Source organism: Trachurus japonicus, chromosome 3 (assembly GCF_045865225.1).
Source record: "Trachurus japonicus isolate A0001 chromosome 3, Traja_1.0".
Taxonomy (NCBI): Eukaryota; Metazoa; Chordata; class Actinopteri; order Carangiformes; family Carangidae; genus Trachurus; species Trachurus japonicus.
In genome coordinates, this window is record NC_140909.1 from 16,117,831 (window position 1) to 16,136,377 (window position 18,547).

Below are 18,547 nucleotides of genomic sequence, written 5' to 3' on the forward strand. Positions count from 1 at the left end.
TGGAACTATGATATGATTTTAAATAACTGATCCAATGTCTTATAAACATAGATGAAATGTTTTGGTTTTGTTGCCCTGTAAGGAATCTCATCTTTCAGAGCGGAGAAGAGAAGCGAACCAAGGAGAAAACTAGACAGACAGAGAGGGAAAGTAGAAAAACAGAGAGAGGGAGTGGAGTCTAGGTCAGGGTGCCCTGACTCTGTCAGAAAAGCTGATTTTATGGCATGCTGTCTGGACAGATGCCATCCACTAGTAACCACTGTTTATGTGTGTGTGGGCCTGTGTGTGCTTCTATGTGTGTGAATAGATAGTGTAACTGTGATTTCAGGGTTTTTTGGCTGCTCATATTTATGATGTGGCTTAGTTTGAGAGTGCATGACTGTATTTGTTGTTTTGACTTGAAACAAATACTAAATCAGTCAGCAGCTGCTCAACAAATTTAACCAACAGACCTCCAGTGTCTCTTTCATAACATCTTTTATATAATCCTCTCTTTTCTGTGACAGTTCTTTCTTTTCTTTTGCACCTTTCTCTGTACTCTGGATATCACAGGGATAGATTATGTTTGTCTTCTTCCCTAACACACATCATGCTTTGATAATAAACCATAAAGCATAAAGGAAGGACTTCCAGTGTCTGAAAGCAACAGAGCACGACTTAAAGTGCGGTAAAAGTTAAACTATTAAAACACTTTAGTTTAGTAAATAGTTAATGTGAACAAAAGCAAAGTCCCATCAGCGTGTTTATGTCTTCTGAACCATGCAGGACCAATGGGGAACTCTTATGCGGGCCAGCTGCGGACCACGCGCTTTGAGGAGGTTCTCCATAATTCCATTGAGGCATCACTGAGGTCGAACACCGTTGTTCCCCGGCCTGTTTTCTCACAGCTCTACCTCGAGACAGAGCAGCCGCTGGCACATGATGGTAGGTTGCATGGAAAGTGAGTCCTCTGAAATCATTTCCTGAAATTATCTCCCATTTGAATCCTGGCATCTATCGCCTCAAATGGCTTTATAATGACCTTCAGTAGCAGTATAATAAAAAAACCAAATCAGCTTGCAGCCCCTGTTAAGATGCACACTGTGTTGATATTTCCATCAATAATAAGAATACGATTCTCTCAGCACCTTTGTTATTCACGTCTGTGTTGGTCATCCTTAACATCGCATGTATTTTGTGTTCGTCCTCAACAGGCCGAACAGAGAATGATGATGAGGATGATGAAGATGGCTCGGAGTCCAACAGCCCCCCAATACCATACCAGATGAAGCCCCCACCTGAGGGCTGCTGCACCACAGATGGTTTGTACAAATATAAATGCTTATAGCAGGGTCACTTATGTTGAGGCAAATCAAGTCAGAAGTAAAAGAGAAAAGTGTTTTTCCTGCCCACAGGCTTTTGTCAGGCAGGCAGAGATCTGCGTCTTCCCTCTCTGGCATCAGATCCCTTGGATGTGCCCCCTGGGTTCATGTTGGTTGGGATAAAGTCCCCCTCCCTCCCTGAGACGCTGCTGGTGTGTGCTGTGGACCGCCGCTTCCTGCCAGATGAACGGGGTCGCAACGCACTGCTGGGTGAGGCAGGAGACCTAACGGCACGCATGACAGTTTTATTGCTATTGGTGAAAAATTAAGGACACCTCGAAATGTCATAACACCCTCGTTGCACTTCAATGTACCCGAGACATAATCCAGTTAGTAACATGTCTGTACGTCTGCTTCCTCCAGGCTTCTCAGGGAACTGTATGGGCTGTGGAGAGAAAGGGTTTCGTTACTTCACAGAGTTCTCCAACCACATCAATCTGAAGCTCAGCACCCAGCCCAAGAAGCAGAAGCACTTGAAGTACCATCTGTACCGAAACAACCAGGGCGTGCTGGTCAAAGGAGCCCCCATCTGCTGGAGGGGACATGGTAAGAGATGAATACATATTTTGTAGTTGGCAGTTGATTTTAAATTTGGTTTGTTTTGATTTCAGCACAAATACTATAAGAAAAATCAGTAGCATAATCACGTGTATTGTAACTTCTTGTTCTGTAAACAAAATGATGACTGAAGCTCTTGCAAAGACTTAATGGTGACTGTGTAGCAAGAGCTAAGCTTACAAAAAGCAAATTATACATTGGGTTTAAATGTTTATGTTGTTGCATCAGCATCAACACTGCACCATTATAACAGTAGAAGAAAACATAATAAGAAGTATAAGAATAGGAGTATAATTTAAATGTACAAGAGAGGGGCAGAATAAATAATGAGTTTGAGTGAGAGGTCAGTGTTTGGGTGTTCATTAGTTCACAGTGTTAAATTTAGGTCTTGTACTCTCCTGAAAGAGCAAAAGAATCTGACCTGCAGCGATCTGGACACTATGAGTGTACAGGTCTGACCAGGTGGTTTAGCCTGAAGGACGTGAAAGCTGAGCACACTGGGTGTGTACAGACCAGACCACAGCCTGAAGGCAGCCTATCACATTAAAGTAGGTTGTAAGGAGAGGACAGGTCTGAGTCAAATCCTGTAGACAATGTATCCACTCAGAGTGTCTTTTGTTTTTAGTTAATTAATCATTTACTCTTGTTTCTTGGGAAGGAAGAATCTAGAGTGAAACAAGTTTTTTCTTCAATCATCTATTGATCACATGGAGTCTTGAATTCCATCCATACCAGCCGTTCAGTTCCCTGTGTTTCTCTGCTGCTCCCTTTGCTTCAGCTCATGTCATAACTGCAGGGAACAGGCACAATGCTGCAAAGACATACAGTAGGTGCATATCAAAATACTAGTTTTTGTGTTTGTGTCAGATGGCAGGATAAGACAGTTGGGGTCCAGCCTCTCAGAGGGTCATGTGATATCTGATGAGCAGCCACCAAGCCTGGCATCACACACAGCTGGCAGCTACACAGGTAACCGAAAATACACATCAATGATGACACACTTGAATATCAAACTCGAGAAAAGAGAAAAATTGTTACTTTTGTTCGTCATGCAAAAAAAAAAAGAAATCTTTTGATTGTGCCAGATTTTAGCGTCAAGTTAACCAGCAGCAAAATAAATACAGTTGAGTGTTGACAAGCAATACCAAAGTAACTATCACAGTTATATCTACAGTGTATTATTTAATGAAAAGCCACAGTATTTAATGTTATTAATGCTTTCTTTTTCTCTCTGCAAACAGTTGGATCACATGTGGATCCAAGTGGTGTACCACAAATAGCTGACGTTCCCCACTCACTGACAAATGGTAACCATGCTGTTCCCTCCGTCACCCAGCCGCCTTCAAATCAATCGGGGCCTGGGAGACCCTCAGTTACAGGTATTATATGTGCTCTCAGGATCTATAGTCCGTTAATCATCAAGAAGGATATGTATACATGACATAGCAGTTTATTTGAGAAGTTTTTTTTCAGGCATGTCAATTTAGTTACACTTTTTTCAGCAGCAATATTTTTCAGGTAAAAGATATTTCTCACTTGTACTTTTAATGCACAAACCCAAACCTATATATTTATTATCATAAATCTGAATACAAATTCAAATATCACATGAAAAGTTCTTCCATTTTAACTTGTAATGGAATAATTAACATATAATTAAACATGGTTGTAATTAGAATTAAAATCAGTTTTAAAATCTGAAACCCTACCAACTAGCTGCATCTCAACAAGGTTTTTAAGGTTATCAGATTATTCTAATGTATACAGTATGTTTCTTGTCATGAAGCCCCTTCCCTGGTCTTCACACCTCTGAAAGGAGAAGCTCCAATCACCAGCAGTGTGTGTGTGTTTGGGACCTTTTTCAAGCTACATCCATGCTATTATGTTGAAATATTTTATTTAAATGTTAAAATGCATCACTTGTGCTACATTTTCGCACCAAGAGGATAAACTTTTGGAAAGGATGACATGGACACACATGCTCACTCCTGGGGTCTTATCTGCCTCGACAGTTTAACTTTAGAGTTAAGGTGTAAATTGAGGTTAGGTTAAGATTAGGCTGTCCAAGATGCAAATGCTTGTGTCTATGTGTGTGTGTGTTGTAACACCCGTGCTATACAGGAGCCAGCCAGCTGCATTGTGTGATGGGGGTTGTCTTTTGTTTTCCCTTCTTTCATTTGCCAACACTTGGGGCACTAAACGTCTCCCTCCTTCTTTTCTCCTCTGTCTGTCTTTCTGTCTTTCTCCCTCCCTCTCCCTCAGTCTGTCACCTCTATAAACCAGGGTTGTAAAATTTGCTCTGTCTTTTTTTTCCTGCTTTCTCACTGAATGAAAAGCTTCCTTCCTGTCAATGTTGTGTTTTTTTCATGGCCCTCTTAACAAGTGGACCTTTTATGTGTCTCGCCACTATTGCATTTCAACAGACAGTTGAGAGGAAGAGGAAGAGACAGGTTAATGTATGACTAAAATGGAGCCATTTTACGTCACTGTATCAATTCTAGTACATCCTAAAACATCATGTACTGTATGTTTTGTTGATTGATTTGCATTATTCCTCTGCTAAAAGGAAAATTATTCTTAAGTTTTATAAATGTGACACTGAAAAGTTTAATAGAAATGAAACTGCTGTGACAGTGATGCTGCCTGTCACTGTGAAAATCTGGAATAAAATGTTTATGTAATAATATTATTGACATCTTGATAGTTAAAATTATAATGTACAACATGATAGAAAAGTAATCTGAACAAGTTTCCACTTTGAAAACATTTACATTTTGCAAGGTAACGCATTGTGTAATCTTGTTTTTACTAATTCACAGCCAATGCTGGACCCCCTAAAAAGAGACACAAGGGCTGGTCACCTGAGTCATCTGCCAACAGTCTGCCAGAGAGCACCGTGAAGACGCCACCATCTTCATCTACCTTAACAACATTACCCATACCCTCTGCTGTAACAAATGCAGCCAGATCAGGTAAAAACTGAAGATATGTACAGTATATGGAGGTAAATGATAAAAGAAGAAACAAATTAGTGATTTATATTTTTAGTGTCATTTTGATTTGATTTATTTAATGTTTTTGTGTATTTATATATATATGTTTTTTTCTGTGCTCCCTTACCTACCATATCCAGAGACTGCTGCCCCGCTGAGTTCACCACAGGGGTCCTCAACCCTCCTCTCTCAACCAGAGCTGCCTGTAACAGTGCCTGATGATCTGCTACACACCTGTAGACTGCAGCCTGTCATCTTCAAAGGTTAGAGGAACAAATTATATTAGTGATTTAGTAATTTAAAAAAGCACATTTTCTACTATTCTGTCAGACACTCACAAAAGATTACACTGCCACACCCACTGGACAGAACATGCAGCTGTAGACTAAACCTGTACACGGTTATTTTCACAACAAATCAGTCGGATTCATTATTGACTAGCTGGTGGGTAATCATCAATATCCACCCAGCTGTCAGTGCTGGACTTTCCCAGGCAGGTGAACAGGTGAGGTTTTCAGTAACCACCTGACAGATGGCCGTTTTAGCTCGCCTCGCCTAACAGGTTAGAGGTCAGCCAACGCTCAAGGCTGTTTCTCAGCCCCTCTGCCCTCCCCTCGTGCCCTCCCCTCCACCCTTTTCACCCCTTTGTGTCACCTGTCAAGTCATCCACCTTCCCTCTCGATCCTCTGGACCTTAACCACCTCCTTTATTTAGTGTATGTACGTCCATCCCTCTCTCCTTTCTGTTTTCTTTTACTATTCCTCACATCACCCATTTGCTGTCTATTCCTCCAAGCTGACTACTCTTTATCCCTTTCATCACATTCCCCAGTTTGTTGCAGGTTAAGACTTGTGATTGAAACAAAGACAGTCAAACATGGACTGATGACAAATCACTTTATGTTTATTTTAGATCATTTTTAATTTAGTTGATGATTTTTTGATAATTTCATTCATAATTTCTACATTTTCTGTCCAACCATCAAGCTCCTCCATCCATTCATTACTTTGCAATGATCTGGCAAGACATTTTGGTCCAAAGGAGCTACAGTTTTTACCCATGCACAGACATTGAGAACAATTTTAGTTTAGCATCTTGCCCTCATTAAAATACAAGAATGAGGGGGAGGGGCTCGCCTGAATGAATTGTCCTCTAATCAAATCTACCACCTGAGCTACAAACACCCACACAGCCAATGTTTTCCTCAACTGTGGCCATATGTTCATCTGCTTTATCTGTCAACCTCTCATTGTCACAGGTCATGGCCCACTCCCTCAGCTGACAGGCAATGTCAGTGAAGTGCTCGTGAGTTCTCTGCTGCAGAGTTGTTACCTGAGCTCCCAGACACTCCCCAGGGTTTACCAGCACTACGGACCCTCACCCATTCAGCCATTGTCCACCGAGATGCAGATTCTTCTCACCGTTTACTACCTTGTTCAGCTAGGTCAGTTTAAAACCTTCCTCCAGAATAAAGGCTGTAATCATACACGGTTAGTCCAGTAGGACTGCTGAAAGAAGGCAGTGGTCAATTCTTCACCGTGTCATTGCTGTGTCTCCTAATGGCCCCTAGGAGGCAAGCAGTTAGACAATCAGTGAATGAATTAATAATGTGATCATTATGTGAGTTTATTCATGGACACATTGATTTTTAGTAACCATTGTCTTAAAGCCTTGACTTCATATTTGACTTTCTTATTATCACTGAAACTGATTTGATTTTTCATTCAAAGTGCGAATTTGTAACTATTTCTATTTCTCCAACCTATTATCCCAAGGCCCTGACCAAGTGCCCCTGATTGAGGACTTGGAGCAGATATTCATGAGGTCATGGAGAGAGTCTCACCTCAGTGAGATTAGACAGTACCAGCAGCCTCAAACACAAGCCACCCAAGGGAGACCCTATGGCATAGAGGTGAGACAGGGCATCTGAGATATGTCTTATTGCTTTATATATAGAGAAAAAAGAAGACAAGATAATGGATTCACATATTCATAAGCCTTGTGTTAATAGGACCTTAAATTCAGATTTATGTGTGATTACTTTCATCACCCTAATTCCTACCTCATAGCATCACACGAAGCATTACTTAGATTTGCTTCAAATAAAACTTACTATCACAGTGAAGCATTCATTTCTGTAATCACTGATCCTCTCCCTCGAGCAAATCAAACAAATAAATAAGACTGAATAAGATTAAATCAGTTAACAAATTGCTTCTCTCACGATGTCTCCAGACCCCGTCCACGCTGCCCGGGCTCCCCCAGTACCTCTGTCTACCTCCTCAAAGCCAACAACCCCTGACCCCCAGCCAGCTCCCCTGGCTGGCCCAGCTGGCTGCGTCGTCCTGTGGAGAGGGCGTGGTCGTGTTAGGAGAGCAGATCAGATCTTTGGGTCAAGGCCTCCAGCAAACATTCAGCAAGTTAATTGAAGGGCGGCTTGAAAACACCAACTATGTGGTCATTTTGGTCACTGCACCGGGACAAGAAACACAGTCCTGTGTGGTCGTCACAGGTGGGCCTGTGTTTTTATACACATGCAGGAATGTTTTGAATAGGAGTACAGCAGATTTTTAATTCTGTACATGTGTTACAGGCAAACATCAGTGTCGTGCCTTGGCAGAGAGTATGTATTCTCCTAATGAAGGCCTGAAAGAAATCAACCACCAGCTCTCCACTGGTGTTGCCCAGGATCTCATCCACTTCTGCAATTCACTCGGACAAGGTGCAAAGGAGTGGTCACACTTAAGTAATTTAGAGCAGTACCGTATTCAGTGTGTTGCAGTGATAATGCTCAAACGTGTTGTGTGGCTTTCTGTTCCTCAGATGGTGATATGGATTCCCTCCTGGATAGAGCCACTGTGGACAGCAACGAGCCGTCTCCTCTCTCCAGCAGTCAGGAGTCAACTGAAGACAAAAGTCTCAAAAACACACACAGTCCAAAAGACACAAACAGTGCAAAAGACTCAGTCACACGGTGTTCGAAAGACTCACCCAGCGCTAAAGACAGAGCTTCAAGTCCCAAAGACACCTGTTCAGGTAAGACACAAACAGGTTCAAGTGTATACTGTACTGTCATATATAGTAGGTCTAATACAGTTTCATAGTTTCTCTTCAGTTTAGACCATGGCAGCCAGGATGTTTAAAAAGAAATTGATCAAATATGATTCAATGTGTGTGTGCAGAATACTCTGTGGAGTGGCGTGAGGTTCGGCCTATCCAACTGGCCGTAGCTAGAAAGCTGCTGTCCCATGTTTGTGCAATAGCCGACTCCAGCACACAGAACCTGGACCTCGGCTCCTTCGACAGGGTCAGCTTCCTCATCCTGGTCCCACCCTCTGAAGTCACATTTCAACAAACTGTGCTGCACCTCTGGAGCTCCGGTAAGTCTCTTTTGTTTGTCAGCTGCTGAACTATGCAGGATTTGTAGCTTAACTATGCTACATTTTTCTTTGGAGTAATTGTGATGGTTTTATGAATGACTTAACTTGTTATGAGCGACAATGGAGGCTCTCTGCCTTCCACGTGCGTGTCAGTTATTGCATCTCTTGGCTGAAAAACAACCTTGCAAGATCGGTGCCGTCGCCCCGGTGTCTCGTCTGTCGTCTCTACGCACCACAACACAAATGCAGCATGTAACCCGTAATCTCTTGTTTATGACAGATTAAACTACACAAATATACACATTGTAACTTCGTATATGACAAATGACGTTATCTACCACTCTGTTGATTGATTTCTCGCCAGCTTTGTTGTAAACAAATGCACATGGCCGAGAGGAGGGTTAGCAAAACAGCGGAAAAGCAACCGGACTTGCATAGTTCCTCTTTAAGACAATATATCTGTATGCCTAGAACATGATGTGGTCTAATGTGGACCCGTTGCCCTCTCTCTTTGTCTGTGTATCTCAGGTGTCCTTCAGGAGCTTGGGAGTTTGGACCAGGAGTGTGCATCTCAACGGGACGCTGAGCATTATGTGGTCAAGATGGACCAGAGCGCTCAGGCACGAATTGACAGCCTCATTCAAGAAGCTCACACCAACTCCTACACCCTTTACATCCTGGTCCATGACCACGCCCACTGGGACATCAGCAGGTTTGTTATAAAGTAAAAAGAAAGATCTGTGTGATTGATCAGAGTTCCCTTTTTTTTTGTTCCAGCACAGGAGCATCAGCAAAGCAATGAAAGAGGTTTCTCAGTCTTTGTGTATGTGTCTCTTTCTATTTTTCAGTGCATCCTACAGCAGCTCAGACAGTGGTGTGGGTCTGGTAGACCAGCTGTTGAACTCCCGACAGGTCAGAGATGCTCCAAACATCCTAATTCTCCACGTCACCTCCTTCCCCTTCGCTCTTCAAACACAGTACACCCGCATCAGCCCCTACAATGAGATCCACTGGCCGTCTGCATTCAGTAATGTAAGATTCAACTCTGCCTGACACACGCTCTGCTTTTGGATCTATATAGCAACAGCTCATATCTGGAGATTGGCTCAGATGATTAAAGGAGTGTTCGTATTTAACTTAATATCTCTGTATTTCTGTAGGATGTGGACCTGTATCATGAGAGGACGCGGTACTTTGGCGTGTCAGAGCTTTTAGAGTCGACTCGGTCAGGGAGCAGTCTGCCTTTGATGCGTTATGACTCTTCCTTTGAAAGCATGGCATCTGCCCTGGAAGAAAGGTAGCTCACATCACACATCTGTAATCCAAGAAAACACCTCCATTTCACAAACAAGTTTCAATTACTTGCAGGTATGTACAAAAAAATCTTCAGGAAGCCCTTAAAACCTCTACCTCTCTCTCTCAGGTTCCCTAAGCTGCACAGTGCTGTGATCCGAACGACAGTCCTTATCCAGCACTACTGCGTAGCTCTGATGGCTGCATCCGGCAGAATCGGCAGCTCTCACAATCTCCACAAACACACCTCTGTGGAGACCCTGGAGATTGTGCAATCCCTGCTCACTGCTGCCCAGCAATGCCCCGCCCACCACGGTCACATGGTCCTGCTGCGCATCCCCTCTTTGGCTCTGGCTGCGTGGGCCCATCGCAGGCTTTCCAGAGTGCGGAGGCAGCTGGGTCTGGAGGAGAGTTTTGAAATCATACTTGGAAATCCCAACCAAGCTCTGAATATTGGACAGATCTTCACTGATCAGATCAAGGTGGACGAGAAGTTTGTGATATCATGAAAATGTTTTTAACTGATAGATGACGTTGTGAAATGACATGACACTAATTGGCTGTATAAAATGCATGCTTGTGTTTGTGTGTGTATGCAGACGTGGCTAAAGATCCAGGATTCTGACTGGGTTCCTTGTACTTACCTGGAGCTGGAGGCCCTTCCATGCATCCTGATCCTGTCAGGAACCGAGCCCCTGGGAGAGTCACTGCCCAGGTACGCACACTGAGCTAACTTCAAGCAATGATTGTGTGTTTTCATGTGTTAACAGAAAAAAATAGATTGTGAAGAATGCCATGTGTATTACAGGTCACTGAAGTACTGCGACCTGCGGGTGATAAGCTGCTCTTACCTTCAGCGGACCACGCTCGAACAAGAGCTCGGGCTAGCTGCTTATCTAGTGAGGGCAGAGTCGAGACCCCCCCACAACCCCGGCCCAGGAAGCGACCTACTGGAGAGTGATGCTGAAAAACTCAGCAGCACTGACAATGAGGAGGAGGAGGGACAGGAGAACGGTGATTAAAGACCCCCTAAACCAAAAATGCCCTTTTGAAATTATTAACATGTCAATTTAGTGTGTGGGCTCTGCTACAAGGCATTTCAGGAGCACAACTGAGCATTTTAGACTTGAAAATGCAGTTTCAAAACCAGTCTGAAAAAACTGGATTCAATTTTTCAAATTGGAGTCAGTTTTCATGCGTCACGAAACTGGCAACCAATCCCGTTGAATTTGTTTTGCATCTCATTTGTTGTCCACTGTGATATGATCTACTTACACAGCTAGATGTTCAAGCATGTTATCATTAGTTGCCGTGGCCCAGAGGTTTAGTCGCCGCCTTCAATGCGGGAGCCCAGGTTTCAAACCCTGGTACAAACCTCGTGTTTTGACTTCACTCGCACCGCCGTTACTTAGCAACACGGTGGCGGTGGGCGGGCGCGAGTCATGATGCATTTACATACTCACGAATATTCATAGTATCTGGATTTTTCAATGAGGGAGAAATAGTAGACCTATTTTTAGCCTATTTGGGAGGTTTTTTTAAACAACTTTTTTGTGGGAAAGCAATTTTAAACAAAAAAATTGTCATAGCAGAGCATTTTTACAAATTTTAAAATGCCTCTTTAGGGGGACTTTAACATTAAATGTTTTGGAGGTTCTTACAGGTTTAACAAGTGAATTGTAGAGGGGGAAAGTTTTCATCTGATTTGTTGACTGATTTTTGTTGTTGTTGTTGTTGTTGTTGTTGTTGTTGTGCAGGAGACTCCCCTCTGTCATCCAGTCAGCAGCTCCAGTCTTGCCCAGATGGTGGAGCTGCAGATCACTTCTCTGCTCAAAGCACCACCTCTCCAAAAGTCCAGAGAGGGACCGCGGACACCCTGCAGTCTCCCCCACAATCACAGACTCAATGTCAGTCCCAGACCTCAACGCAGTCATTTCCGTATCCTCAGTCTGCACCGCAACACCAAACCCAACCTCAAGCTCAAACCTATTCCCAGGCTCAACCAATCTCCCAGCTGCAGCCACAATCCCAACCTCCGAGTCAAAATCAGTCATCTCAAACAAATTCCCAACCATACACTCAAATGCTTCCCCAGCACCAGTCCCTCTCCCAGATGCAAACACCCAATCCTCAAACTCAGCCACTTCCACCCACCCAGCCTCGTCATGTACACTCCAAATCCACTTCCTCTGCCTCCTTGTCACCGCGAGCGTCCTCTCCTCACCTGAGCTGCTCCTGGGCGCGGGGAGTGAGCCGCCCGCCTTCTGTGCTCCTCCCTCGGGCCCTATATGACATCATCACAGCCAGTGACAGCAGCGGGCTTCCACGATGTACCTCATTCTTACCACACATGTCCGTCGCATGGGCAAGCAGCTTCAGGTAAAACTGGTAGATCAATAAGCATTTTAAATCACTGCGGGATAGAGTGACAAACATGAGTTGCTTAGTGGTTAGGAATGTTTAGAAACAAGACAGTTAGGCTTTAGGGTTATCAGAAGAAGACTTTCAGTGACAGTTCATTCTGTTAAGTAAAGCATGTCATATTTCACTGTAAAAGTCACCTTAAGAGAAATGCAATTAAGTGCAGTGTCCTTTATGTGCAGGCCTTTGCTGAGTAAGATGATGACATGTACAGAACAGTCTCTGTATTATCGTCAGTGGACGGTCCCTCGGCCCCACCACATGGACAGCAGCAATCGCACTGAAGGAAGAAGTGACAACTTTCACCCTCGCAGGCTGCTGCTCAGTGGACCTCCACAGGTACAGTATTTCCCATCGTTGTTTCTTTTTTAGTCCAGCTCATGTTAGACTGTGTTAAACTTGTTTCACGTTTCCATGGTCAGGTGGGTAAAACAGGAGCATACCTGCACTTCCTGGGTATTCTGTCTCGGATGCTGATAAGGCTGATGGAGGTGGACATCTATGATGAAGAAGACATCAACTACAGTCAGTATATAGCAGTGACCATCATTCTTCTCACCTACATTATTTAATAAAAAGAGGCCAAACTTTGTGAGCACATTACTTTAATTCATTTTCTGTTTTCTACAGTTTCCCTAACCACTTTTTCTACTTCAAAATTGCATGATCTTATTTATCTATCTCAGGAGTGTCTAGAATAGCTCATTCTAATGCATGTCTTTTATATTTAGGTGCCCAGGCAGAGGGTTTGCAGTACCATCCACCTAATGCACCATGGCCCAACCCAGACATAATGAGGACGATGCCCTTTGACTACACCATCCATGACCCCAAATATGATGACATCAGTGCTGTGTATTGCCCAGGATACAGACCCAGTGCTGACGGTAAGAACAGCCAGAAAACCACACTACTGTTGCATATTCATCTTCTCTGAATGTTTCTCCTTGAATATGACCTTAATATTGTGCTATAGCCCTTATCTGTCCTTTCCTCTGCTGTTTCACAAGGAAACCCTTTGCGTCAGGAGGATGTGTACCTACGTAGGCGGACATCCAGGATCAAGCTTTCTAAATATGCAGCTTACAACACCTATCATCACTGCGAACAGTGCCATCAGTACTTGGGCTTCAACCCAAGATACCAGGTCAGTGTAACACCAACAAACGCTGAGTCTGACAAATGACTGTCAAAGTGCTTTTAAAATGTAAATGTGACATCTCTAATCATAATTTAGATGTATGAGTCAACGCTGCACGCCTTCACATTCACCCATCTGCTGCTTGGGGAGGAGATCCAGCTGTACTTCATCATCCCAAAGTCTAAAGAGCACTACTTTAGCTTCAGCCAACCAGGAGGCCAGTTGGAGAGCATGCGGCTGCCTCTCACTTCTGACTGGGTAAGTCCTTCATCAGTGAAACTGGAACCACTGAATCTTAACTGTGAGCTTTTTTCATCACCACAGCTGGTAGTGATGATATAAATGAGGTTATGGGGGTCATGCTCTTAAAGCCCCCACAGTAAAGTTGCCAACATTACCACTGAAGACAGAAATAGAAAGAGAATCAAGCGTGTTTTGTCTTTTATCAATTCCTAAAATTCTCATCTTGAATTGTCTCTTCCCCTTTGCTGCTGAAATTGTCATGTTTTATTGTAGTTTTGTCATCCCAAGCAAATCATATTAGCCATTTTCATAATCGCCTTAAGACTGTGATTTGTAGTGTGAAGCACTGCAATATCCTGCTTTTTCCACAAGGTGGTGCTAGAGGCCACACTATAGTCTTGGTAAAAGTGGATTTCTGTGGCTCAGTAGTACATATCTATTTTTTAGTAAAACATTTTAATAAATAATATGTACATGAGAGTCCTGTCTGAGCTGATTTGGAGAGATTTAGCCAACTGCTGTCATGGCACTGATTGGGTTTCAGTTTCCTTCACTGCTCAAGATTGTGTTGCAATGTAGTATGCATTATGCATCATGTTGATTATTTTTTCCACTTATCCAGAGCCCAGACTGCATCAAGAGTCCAATCTTTACTCCAACCACTGGCCGTCATGAGCACGGTCTTTTCAACCTGTACCACGCTATGGATGGAGCCTCACATCTACACATCCTGGTGGTTAAAGAGTACGAGATGGCCGTCTATAAAAAGTACTGGCCCAACCACATCATGCTGGTGCTGCCCACTGTCTTCAATGGAGCTGGGATAGGTTTGTTAATGCTACTAGAGATTTATATGTAGGAATTCCTCAATGAATTTCACTTTTACAAAGCCATGAAAAGTAATTTCACTAAGATCCTGATATTTTCCTTACATACTGCTGACCTCTTAGCCCACCACGTTAATAACACATCACGGTTTCGTTACAGGTGCTGCTCACTTTCTGATTAAAGAGCTTTCATATCACAACTTGGAGCTGGAGCGCAGTCGTCAGTTGGAGGGGGGAGGCCCCGCGGGTGACGTTTGGCCCTTTATCATTCTGGCTGATGACTCCTGTGTTATGTGGAACACAGTGGACCTCGACGCACGCAAGTACATACAGACGCTGGGTTTCTATTAATAATTATGCAATGCAAAAACAGACAGTAGGAATATGTTGGATGTTCTTACTAAAATAGCTACTCTTTGCGTGTTATTTTTAGTGGCCCAGCAGAGCGTGCCGTGTCACTGAAGGAGGTCTTACAGCACATGGAGGCCTGTCCGGACCTGGCCCACTACGGGCTGTGTGGGATCAGGAAGTGGAGCAGCCGTGGAGTTACAGGTCAGGGGTCACAATGTCAGAAATGAGAAATCCAAGGAACATTTACAGAATTGTTATCTTTGTGAATTCTGTACATACAGTATGGTAATGTATGGACATAAGGTTCCCTTCAAAGGCTTTGAGCAGATTGTACCCGGTGTAGATGCTTCAGATACAGAAAATATTTTGTCTGGCTCTAAACTATGTCTCTATATGACTCTGTGCAGCCTCAGATAACCAGTAATATTGAACCAGTAGACAAAGAACGACTGGACAGTTTGAGTAGAAACTTTGAAATGACTTATCTGTAAAACAGAATCAGTTTGATCTCTTTAAATCACACACTTGATTTAAAAATGTGATTTTAACAGGAATTCTTAGCGTCTTTATGCATCACTGTGAGAAACATGAAACACTCCTTTCTAGTCCTTTGTAAACAGTTTTATCTTTATGTTTGTGTTTGTTTCACCAGGTAATAGACAGAGGGAGCCTTTCTCCAGAGGTCACCTTCATGACTTCCTCCTCCTCAATGTGGACCGCAGTCAGAACATACAGTACGACCAAAACCGCTTCACCTGTCACGACGTGGACTTCACCCTGAGGCTGCACAGTGCCGGACTGCTTGTCTGCAGGTTTAACAGCTTCAGCGTCATGAAGAAGCAGATTGCCATAGGAGGTTACAGGACCTTTATTATCAAGACCAAGGTAGATTTTGAAGAAAACACAAATCCACATTAAAGTGTTTTTTAATGAAGTTAAAGATTAATGAAATTTGAAATTGAATCTCTGCAGATGACAGATGTTCCCACCTCAGTGGGGCCTTCGCAGTACGTCTGTGCCCCAGACAGCAAACACCTCTTCTTGGCTACACCAGCTCAGCTCCTCCTGGAAAAATACCTCCAACACACCAGTCAGAAGCTGTTTCCACTCAGCACCAAGAACTACACACACCCTGTGCTGTCAGTCGACTGTTATCTCAACCTAGGACCTGAGGTACACAACATACACACATACACAAGCATGCGAATAGACAGACAGCTTTGTTTGAACATAGTAGAGAATCACAGCCTCTTTGGTTTTTGTATTAAAAGTAAAACTCTCCCTTCCTCCTGCAGGTGACGTTGTGCTTTGTGAGCTCCAGACCTCACTGTGTCAACATCAATGCCACAGGGCTGCTGTTCAGTGGCCTTCTTCTCTGTTTCGCCGACTCCTTTGTGACTCCCGGGTTCCTCAAGAAGTTCAGCTTCCTCAAAGGTACAAGGGCAGATGCAATGCAAATGGCAGAAAAATGTGCTGAGGGGTTAATATGCATAACATATAGCTGCCACGTGGTTGGTTAAATTCTGGCCAGGGACATGAGTTCCATGTCACACCCCTCTCTCCTAAGATACGTACAGTATAGCCGCCCCTGTTGCGGGGGCGGGCAGCCCTTTCCTGCATGTCATTCCCCCTCTCTGCCTCCCCATTTCCTGTCCCTCTCTCGACTGTGCTATCAATTAAAGGCAATAAAAAAGCCCAAAAAATATACTTTAAAAAAAAGATACGTACAGTGTATCCTGCCTGTATTTCTACTGACTCCTAAACAGTAAAAAAAAAAGAAAAAAAAAGCCCAAATAAATAAATAAAAACTTCCAAACTTGTCTTGACTCAGTAGCATAATTATTAATAGACATCACCAAGACCAAGAGGTCGGCACCTTTAAGTAATTAGAGTGACATTTGTCTATTAGGGCATTATGGCAAAAATAAAGAAATGGGACACTCTGCTCCCAAATATTCAAATAAAGTGAAGGCTATTGATGCCCAAGAATTGTGATCTTTGTACCCAGAAAGTCTCTAAAAAGCACATGGTCTTCCAAAATAAATACATAAATTGCACCTTGAGTCCTAAAGGCAATTTGATTTTCATATCATAGCTAAAGTCTCTATCCCTCTACCTCCTGTCTGCCTCCCTGTAGGTGCGACTCTGTGTGTCATCAGTGCAGATCGTAGCTCGTTGAGGCAGACGGTGGGCAGGCTGGAGCTCGAGGAGGAATGGAGGTTCAGGCTCAGCGACGAGTTCCAGACTGCCAACGCCAAAGAGGATCGGCCACTCTTCTTCTTGACCGGAAAACATATATGACTGGAGCATGTGTGTTCAGTGGCCTACAAAAAGTCACAATCAGGGTTTAAAACACTTTAATTGCCAAAGAAAGGAATTGTACTGTATTGTGTTTTGTTGAATGTATTCACTCACTTAGATTCTGTCTGAATGGACAGCGTAGGATATGCAAAACACAGTGGACTATGCATGAGAGTCCAGTAATGTGGAAAGTGATGAGTAGATTGACATTAGGAAACCATTTCCTTTCACTGCACACACACAAATAGGATTTGGAGGTAAGATCCAGATTTAGGCTGCATCAAGCCAAGCTTCAAGATAGTCGCACACATCTAGTAAAATTGACCTGAAAATATGTGCTACTGTCAAGGAAGCAGCAGGAAACAGTTGATGATTATTTTTGATTAACCAAAAGACTGTTTAGATATTTTTTCAGCAAACCTCGTATGAAATTCTGTTAATAGATTGGTGCTGTTTTTACGTAGTTAATAATTGTACATGTAAACACTCCATAAAACACTTTTTATGATAATGTTTTAAAAGAAACGAGTTCAACAAATAAGAAAAACCAGTTGAATACCAGCTAAAAGGAAACATCTTTTATGCTTTTAGACACTATGGTGACTTATATTGGAAGCTGAAGAATTTCAGCATAGGTGGAAACAAAATCAGTGTATTTTTTCACCCTTGGAAACTGTTCAGCCTCAGTAACTCCAGACACTGCCTTTGTATCATTTTATACTGTCTGCAGGTGTAGCTGTTCTGAAAACGTCCTTGTAAGTTCATACAACAGGAGAAGCTTTTTAAACGTTTGACACAATCACTTGTGTGCAATGGTAGCCAATTACTGGCAACAGAGATTTTTTAAGATCATTTTTTGTAGAGGTTTTTCTTTGCTTGTATGTTTTACATATGGAATATTTTTGGACATATTTTGTCAGATCTGTATTATGTAAAAATAGTACTTATTTTCAGTGTACACAAGGAAAATAATTGTGGAGGAGTTTCTGTGTTGGAATATAGAACATTGTTATGCTTAATGCTCCATAAGATGTTTTGGTTTGTGCTTGTGCAGATATGCTAGAAACCTACTGTGTACTGGCAGCGTTTTGCAATGTACAGTTTTGTATGTTTTTTAATTGTATAAATGTACAGAAATTTTACATTTCCTGGGTGCATGTTTCTTGTGTACTTAATAATTATCCTCTTAATCACCAAATATAAAAATAAAAATACTCAAAAGCTTATGTGTGACACAAATTTTAATTTTACGTAATAAACATGTGGCTGTTGTTCCCAGTTACACCAGCGTCACTTATATTCATCTAATTTTGACAACCAAATATAGAGTGGATAGTCACATTTAGAAACGTGACAGTAAGGGGATCATGGAGGTTGGAAGAGTTTGTAGTGTACAAAAATAATATTGTTCCTTGGTAGAGCCTGTGTCCTGCAGTGCTGAGCGTTCAGGAGATATTTGAGACGGCAAAGCAGCCACAGAGCTTTCTAAGTCTAATGGTTGTGAGCTAAAGCGTCACAAGGCCATGGAGTCAAGTGGCAAACTTTACCCTCCAATGACGGCCCAATGTGCTGCAGACCTCAGATGCCCCCTCTGTCCTCACGTGGAAATCATGTGGTGTTTGTGTGTGTCTTCCCAAAGCGAAAGGTGATTGCTTGACTATTAAATAACAACTGGACA

At 42.8% G+C, this 18,547-nt stretch overlaps 1 protein-coding gene across 1 annotated transcript; it reads left to right on the top strand.

The window, feature by feature from the left end:
- The first annotated feature begins 766 nt into the window (after positions 1-766).
- On the top strand, positions 767-18,011 carry greb1 (growth regulating estrogen receptor binding 1). The gene is made up of 33 exons (XM_085764116.1): positions 767-924; positions 1,194-1,301; positions 1,395-1,571; positions 1,725-1,907; positions 2,787-2,888; positions 3,161-3,307; positions 4,739-4,891; positions 5,053-5,175; positions 6,171-6,356; positions 6,688-6,824; positions 7,148-7,424; positions 7,506-7,634; positions 7,736-7,948; positions 8,095-8,292; positions 8,821-9,004; positions 9,141-9,324; positions 9,453-9,589; positions 9,716-10,067; positions 10,185-10,300; positions 10,394-10,599; positions 11,343-11,964; positions 12,189-12,345; positions 12,429-12,531; positions 12,738-12,893; positions 13,017-13,153; positions 13,244-13,405; positions 14,013-14,217; positions 14,378-14,540; positions 14,651-14,769; positions 15,221-15,453; positions 15,541-15,741; positions 15,864-16,002; positions 16,706-18,011. Exons 1-33 carry the CDS (start codon positions 771-773, stop codon positions 16,867-16,869), a joined length of 6,027 nt encoding a protein of 2,008 aa, XP_085620242.1. The 5' UTR covers positions 767-770; the 3' UTR covers positions 16,870-18,011.
- Positions 18,012-18,547: the final 536 nt, after the last annotated feature.

Bases quoted from the DNA above. Each gene is read 5' to 3' on its own strand.
- greb1 (XM_085764116.1), top strand. From the start codon at position 771: ATGGGGAACTCTTATGCGGGCCAGCTGCGGACCACGCGCTTTGAGGAG. The intron at 9,590-9,715 runs GTAGCTCACATC...TCTCTCTCTCAG, and splicing joins GCATCTGCCCTGGAAGAAAG to GTTCCCTAAGCTGCACAGTG. The intron at 12,346-12,428 runs GTACAGTATTTC...TTCCATGGTCAG, and splicing joins TGCTCAGTGGACCTCCACAG to GTGGGTAAAACAGGAGCATA.